A 12,060-nucleotide genomic window follows, 5' to 3' on the forward strand; every position below is an offset into this window, starting at 1 on the left:
TGAAAATACTGCAGAGGTCACAACACACAAAACTTTATACTGAAGGAAATTTTGTGTCATGTGTTTTCTTAAGAATACATCTATCTGTGTTTGCTCATAAAGAGCTGCTCTTATAGAGATGTAGTCTTCATCTCCGATCTTTTCCTTCTATAGCCATTAGCAAATACTAAACATGAAAGCTAGTTGGAGAGCAAGCAACAGAAAAACGTTTAGCTTTGCTTCCACCTGTACTTCCATGTTTTTCAAGGTGAGTTTTTCCAAGAAGTATGCGATTAACACTGAGCAAGAGACCCTTTTGTAAGGTAAACATGTATCTGTCCAACTGTACGTCACCAAAACTGAAACTAGAGACGCCCTTGGTCCTCTCTCTCATGCTCACTCTGGTTTAGAAAGACCAGATACCACAGAGGCTAAATCTACACAAGACTCCTCAATAATAATAATAATAATAACCCACCAGATTTTGAAAATTCTGCATTGTTTTGTACCAGTTGCCTTTCCTGTTTCCCAGGCAACTTCAGAGGGAGAGAAAAGATCCGATGTATTTATGTATTGAGTCAAAATTCAGGATAATTTTTTTTGTTATTAAGTGGAATTAACCTGAGATTGCAGTTTGCCATTATTAAAACCTAATGGCAACTTTGTGTCAGATAATTGATACAGATTCAACCAGAAACAGAAGGGAAAAAAAGGGGAGAGGGGGAAGCACATGACCGCTCCTCTGGAGTAACTTCTGTATGAATTCTCTATACCCAGCAAAGGGTATATATATAACGATATAGCTACAAATAAATACTTCACCGCTGTTATACGGGACTGTGAACACCAGGTCGCATTACCCGGTCCAGGGTTGCTGAAAACTGGCAACAGCCGGGGCGAAACGCACCGGCAGCCACCGAGGGCTGCACCTCCCGCACCGGCCGGCGGAGGAGCGGCCGCCTCAGCAGCCCGAGTGCCCGAGAATGGTCACTGCCAGCCTGCCTGAGACTGCGGGTGGACACTGACTCCTTTCCATTTCAGCTCAGCCCAGCCGGCTCCAAGCACCGCCGACCCGCGGAGATCCGGCCCCGCCCGCCCGAGGCGGAGCCGCGCAGGACTCGACGCCGCCGCCGCCGCCGCCGCTGCTGCCGGAAGAGCCGCCGCCCGCTCCGGGGCCATGGAGGAGTTTCACCCCCACAACGACGAGGTAGGGGCAGTTGCCCTCCGACGGGGCTGTGGGCTGTGTGCTGTGTGCGGGCGGGGGGCCGAGATCCTCCGACCTCGTCCCCCGCCCGGGCACAACCCGCAGCACCGGAGCGAAGCGAAGCGGCTGAGAGCCTGGCAAGGGTCGGGCAGCGCTGTCGGGGCCGCTGCCCCCGCCCTGGCCGGGACAGGCAGGTTGAGAGGTGTAGTGATACAAGTGGGCTGTGCGAGGGGAACCTCTCGTTCCCCGCCCTTCGGGTACCCCTGGGGTCCGTGCGACAGTTGGCCGCCCGCCTCCGGACGGAACGGGGTGTCGTGGGGCTGGGGGCTCGGCGCTGCCCCCCATTCCGGGCTTCGGTTTGAGTTGGGTGAGCTGGGAGCTGCTGTGAGGGAAAGTGGAAGAGGTGTTCCGGGGTGCTGCTGCCCGCCGTGGTGCTGTCAGTCTGCGGCCATTTTTCTTATCTCATCCCTGGAAAAAAAAAAAAGAAGTGCTGGCATGGTTGGCACTGCAGGCTGATCCCTGCCAGCCAGAACTGAGGAAGGAGCCTTTCCCGCCCCACCTCCCCAGGGGACCTAGCCACCAGTTTTCATTAACAAAAAACAAAACAAAACAAACGACTTGTGGAAACATCTTGTCCTTGAGGTTTCTGTCCTTGCCCATGTGTTTGAAATTGATGGGTGTGGAGAGACAGATGGCACAACAGTGTGTGTGGTGTTTCCTTCGGAAGACAAGCTAAATGCTGGTGAGTAGGAATGAACAGAAAACAGGAGGCATTAAAACTCACAAGCTTTTTTTGCACTGGAGAAAGTAACTTGGGTGAGCTAATGATTGTGGAAACTAGTTGTTTTGATACTAGAGTTGCAAAACTGTGTGTTACCATTTGGCAGCAAAATCATAGAATCATAGAATAGTTCCCCCTGCCATGAGCAGGGACATCTTCAATTAGATCAGGTTGCTCAGAGCCCCGTCCAGCCTGGCCTGGAATGTCTCCAGGGACGTGACATCTACCACCTCTCTGGGCAACCTGTGCCAGTATTTTAACCCATGGGTAAATCCGTGACTCTGGTAAAAACCAAGATTAAGACCCAGGGGAAAAGGTTTGCTGAAGAGATTGTCTTGGAGAATATTCCCATGACAAGCATGGACAGTGGTGGAATTCAACCTTTACAGAAAGTGCAAGTTGAACCTATTTCCAGGCTCACTGAGACCCAAGTTTTTTTGACCCACTGAAATGTAGCTATCAAAACAATACTAAATAATGTGTGTATGCTGCTGGGGAAAAAGTAAGATTTTAAAATTAGGCAAACTGCACAATACAAATAGTCAGCCATGGGGCCTGATTGTTACATGTTACTTAGAGTAAAACTGCATCATTTGTTTGCTTTTGTATCAGAAATAACAACAACTCTTTTTTATTACAGATGATCTTCAATGCTGATGAGGCCCACAACATAGTTAAGGAGGTAGGTTTTAGATCACAAGTGTATTTCAAATAAATTCTTAATCTCACCTTGCACTGTAGTGAAAGCAGTTACTGTCATTGACCATACCAGATAAATTCAGTCTTATATGAAAGTATTATCTATGTAAAATAAAGACAATTTCATTTGAGGCTGCTTTATCTTCATCTAATTGCTGTCTTCAACTACCTAAATAGGAGAAGGTAGATGAGAGAAAAGAGAGAATCCACATTACAGTGGAAAGACAAGGGACAGCAGCTACAGGTTGCAAGGGGAATTCACACAATTTTTTTTCCCCCTTTATCCAGCTAGAGAGTAGTTGATCACTAGAGAGGTCACAAGGAGAGCTTGCAGACTCTCCATCATTAGAGATTTGTAACACTTGACTGGACAAGGCCTTGAGCAGTGCAATCAAACTTGGAAGTGAGCCTTGGCTTGAACAGGAGGTTGCACTACATGAGCTCATTATTCTAGCAATGCTTTTGAAAAATACTTTTCACACAACAAGAACAGGTTGAAAGTGAGTAGCCTGATGGTCTAGTGGAATATGTAGTAACTGGAAAGGGACTAATGAAGGGCCTGTGGCATACAGGTGCTGTCAGGTTTTGCAGGCAAATATCATTTTGAGAAAGAAATGCTCTGCAGGTCCTTTCCCACCTGCCCTGTCAGGAAGGGAAAGGGCTGCACTTTGAGAACTGTTCCAGTAGGCAACAGAAAGTTCCTGAATGTCAGATAAATGCTAATTCAATGCTTTATATAACTGAACCTGCCTTGTAAGGCTGGATATGGTATGACAGAGACTCCAGACACTGGGAGTAAAGCCAAGCATTTCTGCCTCTGATGGAAAGCTTAACCAGAGCTGAGGAGCTTTAGCACTGGGTACATTTCTGGAAGGACCAAAATCCCCAAGGGATCTTGTCCCTCTTCTGTTTCATGAATGTTTCTTTCCATTGAGCCCTTTGTCCAGCTTTATACACTGTGATCAGAACTAATTGGGCTTTTTAAGATCTGGGGCACAACACTCTTACACAGCCTGTTAGTGGGTGGTTAGTGCATGGGATTCATCCTACTGAGTCAGAGGAGAACATAGTTTTATTTTATAATATTTAGTTTTCCCAGGTTTGCATTTCTTAAGCAAATTTCTCAATTTTAAGAAGTATCCATCAGCACGTAATTCTGAATTTCTTAGAAGTAGATAATGCAGTTTAAGAGTTAGAGAGAAGGCTTTGTGTTCAAACATTTTAAGCAAGGATTGGCCAATCTCTAGCAGTTGTGAGAACATGCAATTTTCAAGCAGTTCAGTATTTCTTGTGCTGCAAGATGTGACCCTTGAGTATCTCTTACTCTTGCTGGCTCTGAAACGCCAGTCCTAGCTGACATTATTGATGTGTTAATATCTTCAGTGGTAAATAAATCCATTCACTTAACTTGGTACTTAAAGCATATGGCTAAGGTCTTTCCTACGATAGATGTTCAGTCAGAGCCTCATTTTTCTCCATGAAATAATATGGCAAATATGTACTAAAAATAAGTTTCCAAGAAGGTTCGTTTTGCTTCCCATTCAGCAACTGGTGCCTGATGAGCTCAAGTGATTTAAAGTAATCCAATTGCCAGATAAAATTCCTCAGATTATGTAAGACATTTTAAAGCTCTATGTTTTGAACTATGTTTACTGTAACTAATTTTGTTTTCTCTGTTTTAGTGCATAGAAAGTGTTTTAGGCAAGGCAGATTATAATCACAACAAAGTCAACCAGTGGACTGCTGCTATAGTAGAACAGTCGCTGACACATCTGGTAAAGCTCGGAAAAACATATAAGTACATTGGTAAGTACAAGCCACCATACTTTTACCACATACAATCACAATAAATAATTGCTGGAAGGTTCACATGAATGCAGTGCTGTATTCAATAGAAAGCTTTAAACTGTAAACAGATTCCTGAACTCTTCCGTTATATAGATTTTTAGTAATATCTGTGGTAAAACCATGGTGGTGTCACCTGGTGGACACAGTCTTTCCTGATGGCTAAGCAACCGCAAAACAATTACATAAACTTCTTGTATCATTTCAGGAAATAATTGCTTGTCTTAAATAATATTTTCAGTAGGATTAAGCTTTCTGTAAGTATAGACATTTACAGAACTTTAGTCCTGTGTGTTAAGTTGTGTGCCATTATATTTACATGCATATCTGTGGAAGTGAAATGGAAAAAAAGTAGTTTAAGCCACTTCGGTCATTTTGTGGAGTGTTAATGTAATAGCAAGTGTTTTCACTCTGTTTTGAAAGTCTTGGATTCAGATTGTCACTGTTTTTGTGGCCATCACTGGTCAGTCTAGAAATGCTGCCTGTTACTAGAATGTGGTTTCAGAGAGCAGTCCACCAGTACTTCTGGGAAACAGCTCTCATCAAGTGCGACTTCTGCTGTACCTGTGAGGCCAGCACCTGCAATCCCCTTCTGAGGTGCATGTGACACAAGCCATGTATAAGCAGTTTAAAAGATAAAAGCCATAATCCTACTAGCAAGCATTTGTTAAAGCCGTTGTCTTTATGCAAGTAAAAATAATTGTGAAATGAATACCAAGTTCTGGAGGAAAATGCTGAGGGCAAGGGTGTTGTCAAAAAAGGTTTTGACTTGGCTGAATGTCACCAGCCAGCCCTTTGAAAACATAATGCAGGCTTGAGTTCAGAAGTACTGAATGATTCACCTGCTTAATGACTGTATCTTGCAGTAACCTGTGCAGTGATGCAGAGGAGTGGAGCTGGTCTTCACACAGCAAGTTCATGCTTCTGGGATACTACAACTGATGGTAAGTTTCCTCACTCAAATTAAAAATTTACAGTAAAAGAAACATTACTTATTGCTCAGTTGTAATAGTTAAATTGAACATTTTCAGGAGAGATTGTAGAAGCAGTAGCTTCCAGGATTAGATGGTTGTTTACAATCCCAGCAGAAATATTTTGTTAGCAGTCAGAGTCAGAGCATTAAGAGTGATTGCTTTGTAAATTATGAGAAGCAGAAGTGCCTTCATTCTGAAACAAGAGTCAAAACATTTAATCTTCGTCGGTAACCACAGGTCAGTTGAAGAGGCAGCAAAACATTGCTGGCAATAAATGCAAGTGGGTAGCCCTAAACATACCTGCCTGTCTGCTGCAAGGGAACAGCGCTACTTTGGAGGAGAACAGAACTTGGTAAAAAACAGAAATAGGTTGACTAACAGTGTGTCTTTCCATTGCTTAACTATCAGCCAGGCTTTGGATGTGTTTTATTGCTTCTAAATCAGATCTAAATGCATTTTTTTCCCAGATTCATAGTATCTTGGGGAAACAAGATTAAAACAATTTTATGCCTATCACAGACTAAGAAAGGGCTTTTTAGAAGGGGGTGCCAAGATTTAACTTAAAAATAGGGATGGCATTAGAAAGTCAATTAAGCTTAAAAAAAACCCAGAAATCATAAAATTAAGTTCAGCAAGCAAGTACAGTTTAATCTTCATGTTTCCTTAGCTTGTAAGGCCTTGATACATTGATACAATAGAATAGGAAAAATTACAGAAAGCAAACACACTAGAATATATTTGATCCAGTCTTTGTTCTGTTTTTTTGTCTGATTATCTTGCCAGTTTCAGTATGGGATTTTCAAGGATTATTGCAATCCTAGCTTTTAAAGAGAAATACTGAAATGGTGTTTTCCTGGAAACTGTCTTAAGCACACAAGGCTCATGTTAAGTAGTAAACAATGTACAAGTTAATGAAAATGTTTTGAGCAGTGTGGTCTATTTATAGCCAAGATGACATAATAGTACTTGCCTTAAATCACAGATGAATTATTCATGTTAATTTTACATAATTTGTACTGCGATAAAGCGAATGCAGTAAAGATACTGGAATTCTGTTTTTAATTTGTAATAATCTCTTCTAGGAACCTGCACAGTGAGATGGGAAAACCGAACAATGAACTGCATTGTCAATGTGTTTGCTGTTGCTATTATCCTGTAGCTGACTGGAAGATAAATATAAGCAACACCGAAGCCTTTAAAAAAAATAATCATCCAAACACATGGCTAAATATTTCAAACCATTATTTGTTTTTGTATGAGAAGCATACACAAGTTCTCTACAGGGAGCATACAGTCTAAGCCAGTTCTCATAGAGTAATTATCTGAAAGCTAGCAAAAAATTTAAAATATATATGTATCTATCTAAAGAGAAATTTTTAGTAATTTAAATATTCAGAAGTATGTTAATGAGAAGGTGCCACAAAGATCAATACGATTTATATCAAAGCTAATATCAAAGATACTTGATATTCAAGGGGAACAAAACACAAAGTCAAAGGAAAGGTCAGAGGGCAAGACCTCTTAGGACTGTGGTGCATTTGTGAACAAATTATGAACGCAATTCAGAGTGGATATTCTGTAAACAATACTGGTGCTTCATGTTTGATTAAACAAAGTGAACTGTCACATTGAATGTCGATGCTTGTGACATTGCATGAGCATCACATTTCAGTCAAGCATGAACATTTACGTTGAAATTAAATCCAGTTAAGCTTTTCCCCTGGAGGCAGAGGATCACTTCACTGGGACAAAGGTGAAATATGCCTAGTCCTAACAGAATTCTGATTTATCTTCAGAATGAAGAACATAACATTTGTTATTGACTAAGGGAAGCATGCTGGGGATCAGACATCAGCCCTTAATTAATAGTTTATAAATCTAAAAACATTCTGAAGGTACTGAAATTTGACTTTATACCATGACTGCAGAATTTGTGACAAGCACTTTATTGATTCTTCATGCAGTAGCCAGGAGCGAGGGCAGTAAGACTGGACCCGCATTATTCCAAGCAGGATTAAGGCGTTAGGAGAGAAGGCACAAAGGCTCTTGTTAGCTTTGAAAGCATTTATCTTAAAACAACCTATCTGTTCTTTGTAGGAGTGTTCTCTATGTTCTCTAAGGCTAGAATTGGATCTTAGTCCTATGAAATAATACAACTCAGTTTTAAGCACTAAGAGTTCCCCTCTTGCGAAGATTTATGCAAGTTCTTAACTTTGCTCATCTGATGAGTCTTAACTTGAAATATTCCACGTGGAAGAAAAGCATTTGCACACACGCAAGTATTTGCTGGATTGGGGCCTACATTTTTGTTGATTAATGCACAAATTATACGATAAAGAGATGTATCAATGCCAAAAATGCCTAAATGATTGCTGCCACTAAGTGGCAGCTACATTAAGTTGTTTTCTCAGATGCTGCTTAAGGATAGAATTTTTTCTTTATTACTGCATGTCTTTGAAAGAGACTGGTAACTACATAACAGCCACCGTGAGGCTGTTTTGGATTTTGGATTTTAACAAATTAATATTAAAGCACTATTACACAGTTCTGTTTTGTTTGATTTTTTTTGTTTGTTTGGTTTTGGTTTTGTTTCCAGATAACTGACTATTAAGGCAGGTAGAAAGTGTCCTGTACAAAGAACAAGCTAAAAACCATTTCATTGCTTTAATTGTGTATACATATAGCTAGTATGAGACTACAAAGGAACACGTGTACGTGTAATTCAAAATACCATTCAAAATCTCTTGCTTTGCAGACAGAGTTCTACTTTTACCTGAGTGCAAGTAAAATTAATACTGTAATATTGCATTTGCCTAACAGGCAGGTGTAACGTGAAGATGTATTTGTATGTTGTACTGCCCTTCAAATGTATAATTATTTAACATTATTTGGGTTAGGACAGCGATTTCTGAACTAGGTGCCAGCATCCAAGAGCTGAGTTGTGGACCTGACAAAAATGCAGTAGTTTCACTGATATTAGGCATTGTGGAAAGTGAAAAAATAAGTGGGGTAGCAACTGGAAAAAGGTTCGGTACAACTGATACGGTTTAAGAAGTGGGTGAGTAAAAATACCTGTGGCTTTTAAGCCCTTTTAATGGGCATTCAGGTGCCATGGTCAGAAGAAATATTCCAAATAGCCACTTGTAGTCTCATTTGGTATTTTCACAGTACTTGAAAACAAGATGCACTGAGTGTCAATTTAATGAGGCTTGGTGAAGCTCCTGCTGCAGAAGAAACCTAGAAAATGCTGCTGAATTATAAGAATGCTTAATTTTTCTTTCTACCAAAAAAAAAATAAAGTTTTGCCTTAGTTGTATTTTTGCCTTGTCTTCTTGATCAATATAAATAGGAAATGAGAAAAACATTCCCCTTTCCTTCACTTGTATACGATAGTGAGAACTTGGGAAATGTCTTGAAGTTGTGTTTGCAGTTTGGAGACAAAACCTCGTCAAAGGCCAGTTCCTGGATTTGGCCTAATTTCTTACACCTCTTGTCTTCTCAGACAGATTATTGTTAAACTCTGGGAAAACTATTTTCATCCCACACCATACCCTAGTGAATTTAACTTCTTTCCCATCTTTCTTTTCCCCATCCTTTGTGGTTACAAACTTGTATTTAATATAACTCTTAAAAAATGCTGAACACTGTTAGTTGTTTTTCCAAGTAGTTTTTTTTTTTCACGAATGAACTATCAGTTGCAGAATATGAAAACCCACAACAACTTTTCAGTAGTATATTCTATCTATATAATGTTTTCTTAGCTTTTGCAATCAGGGGAATGAGTTACTGTTATCAATGAAGGTCTTATTAATGGGACAGAAGAGTTTGCATTTAAGTATAGCCCATATATATGGAGCATAACTTCATAACAAAAGACACCTGTTAGTCTTCCCATGCAATTTTTAAAAATCTAAACAGAAAAGTGTGAAAGGGAAAGTAAAGGAGCAGATTCATTACTCTTCATTGCCTGCCAGATGTCTGTCAGTAACTTGTTACCTTTCTGATTACTATCTTCCCATTATACTCAACTTGATCAATGAAACAAGTACAAATCCTGGTATGTTCCATTTAGATTCATGCAATCTAAAGCACTTCATAGAAGCCACTGAAATCCCAGCCTGTAGCTAGACTATTTAGAGTTGGACATGAATGTCTGAGTACTGGCATTTTCAATACCCGATAAAAGAGAGAACATGAACTACTGGTAGCATGCACTACTGTGCATTAGTACAGTAGCTGCCATATAGAGAAAAGATGGTTTTGTTCTAATACAGACAGCAGACCCTTGAAAGAGGAGTGCAGCAGATCCTGTAGTGAACAATTCTTACCTGACTACTGGGATGCACCTTGCTGCCCCCTGTACAATCTTACCAGGTCGTTTTGTTCCCATTTAATTCTGAGAAGGATTTTTTAGCGCAGTCACAGTGTAACACAAGCACAGAGCCGGATCTCACCCCCTGTCAGAATATCTGCCCCAACTCTGGAAACATTCCAGGCCAGGCTGGATGGGGCTCTGAGCAACCTGATCTAGTTGAAGATGTTCCTGCTCATGGCAGTGGGGTTGGACTAGATGAGCTTTGAAGGTCCCTTCCAACCTAAACTATGGTGATTCTATGATTCTGAGCCAAGAAGTTCTGTGTGTCTGTGGGACATTCCCATCTTGAAGCCAGCACCGGTTTGTCTCTCAGGGAGTACCTGGGCTCAGATGGGCTATACTGCAAATGCAGCAATAAACCCAGTTGGAAAGTGGCTCCAAAGCTACGCAGTCACATTTACATTGTGTTGTATGTGAGCTGCTCTCGCCCGTTGGGTCTCTGCCAGGTAAGGGTTCTGTGGGCATTGGCTTGTAGGTGGAACGGTTTCTCTCTTCCCCCTGCAATGGAAAGAAGGCTGCAGCCAAACAATGTGTGTCCATGAGGGAGGTTTTTCTACTCCAGTATGTCTAAATCACTATTGAGTAACTGGAGGTTTTAGCTCACATGTTCCATCAAGGGTCTGTTTTCAAACACAGGAAACGTACCGTGACAGTAGACTTGTTTGTGATATAAAGGTTTTCTAATAAGAAACAGAGTAGTGCTAGAATGACAGCTACAAACACCCCTGTAACTCCCATCCCATATGACCTGAAATGACTTGAAAAGGAGAAACAGGGTTGCAGAAACACACCTTGCTAGTCATTATGGTTTGGGTCAGGCGCTTACAGTTACTCTCTCATGCAAAGAAGCTACCAGGGCCACATTGCACAAGTGCGTGAAGGAACAGAGACAGAAAGGCAAGTTTTGTAGTGACACTACCATTTTAAATAGACAGTTTTGTGGTATCTCTAAGTTAATGACAGAGTTTGTAATCTATGCTCATGTAGCCTCACAGCACAGAGACCACGCAGAGTTCAGGCTCAAAGCTATTAAAATCCCACATCCAAAGGAGAAAGTGGCGAGATGGACTCACTGGTGCAGCTGCGGAAAACTCAAACTTCTTTCTAGTCAGCAGGTTCTCCTTCTCATAAGCCTATATATGATATAATTAGAATAATTTCTGAACAGCACCTCCTAAATTGGAAACACCATCATATCTGCAAAACTTCTCCATTGTACCCATAAGCACCCTAGAAAGAAATTAAACATTCTCTGCTATCTGTTTTTATAGAGTTTAGTGAAATTTTTGAGCCAGCCTTTATTCAGTGCTTGTTCATGACCACCTGGATAAAATTAGAGGTTGGGGGAGAGGGGGATGAATGAAATGAAGTCCTAGTTTGACAAAAAGAAGTGTGATCTTTCTATATATAATTTGTCACACACATATATATACATTTTTATAAGTACCTTCATCCCTTTTATTTATCCATTTCCCTAACGATTTTCAGTCATACACAGGTAATTTTGTTCCTTTAGAATTTCATCTTATGTTGCTTAATTCCACATCAGCAATGTCTAGGTATCAAAACAAGTGTTCGAAACAGTGTTTGTACAAATAAATATCCTGGCCAGACATAATACAATTTAGCATTTTGGTATTAGCCAGCGGAAGTGAGAGGTAAGAACAAGACTGTGACTGCCATTTATCGGTACTCACAGCACCCCGCTTAAGGCAGTCATGACTTTATCCAATCTCTGGCAATAACTTTGCAGGCTTGTCTCCTGTGTGGGCTTCTGTAGTGACTGCTGAAACTGGTCTGGACAAATCACACACAAATCCACTGCAAGGTTTCAAGTGATGTTATTTGTTATTTCGAAATGTCTTTAAAAGTATGTAAGGACCTCACAGATGCAATAGCTACATAGTGTTCATGCCTGAGTTGAGCGTTTTAGGAAATAATTCTTAAACAAACTGTAACCACAGTTGTAGCTGGATGGTCTGCTAATGTGAACAAATTATGGCTGCCTATTTCATGGCACTCATTATAGGTCCCCTGAAAAATAATTGAAATGATTGTAGGGAACAACTTTGCAAAAGCTGGCTTTGGAAGGGAAGAAACCAAGTAATTTTAATTTAAGGTTTACGTCCAAATCAACAGAGGCTTAAGGATCAGTGCTGAGATCTTCCAAGATTATCCTTTTGTACCGTTGCTTTGAGATCTT

The 12,060-nt window shown here is 40.7% G+C and overlaps 1 protein-coding gene across 1 annotated transcript; it reads left to right on the forward strand.

The window, feature by feature from the left end:
• Nucleotides 1–1,001: 1,001 nt before the first annotated feature.
• On the forward strand, nucleotides 1,002–8,798 carry DYNLT3 (dynein light chain Tctex-type 3). The gene is made up of 5 exons (XM_005501669.4): nucleotides 1,002–1,186; nucleotides 2,605–2,646; nucleotides 4,346–4,469; nucleotides 5,375–5,452; nucleotides 6,565–8,798. The coding sequence occupies exons 1-5, from the start codon at nucleotides 1,157–1,159 to the stop codon at nucleotides 6,639–6,641; spliced, it is 351 nt and encodes a 116-aa protein (XP_005501726.1). The 5' UTR covers nucleotides 1,002–1,156; the 3' UTR covers nucleotides 6,642–8,798.
• Nucleotides 8,799–12,060: the final 3,262 nt, after the last annotated feature.

The sequence above is a fragment of the Columba livia genome, chromosome 1 (genome assembly GCF_036013475.1).
Source record: "Columba livia isolate bColLiv1 breed racing homer chromosome 1, bColLiv1.pat.W.v2, whole genome shotgun sequence".
Lineage (NCBI taxonomy): Eukaryota > Metazoa > Chordata > Aves > Columbiformes > Columbidae > Columba > Columba livia.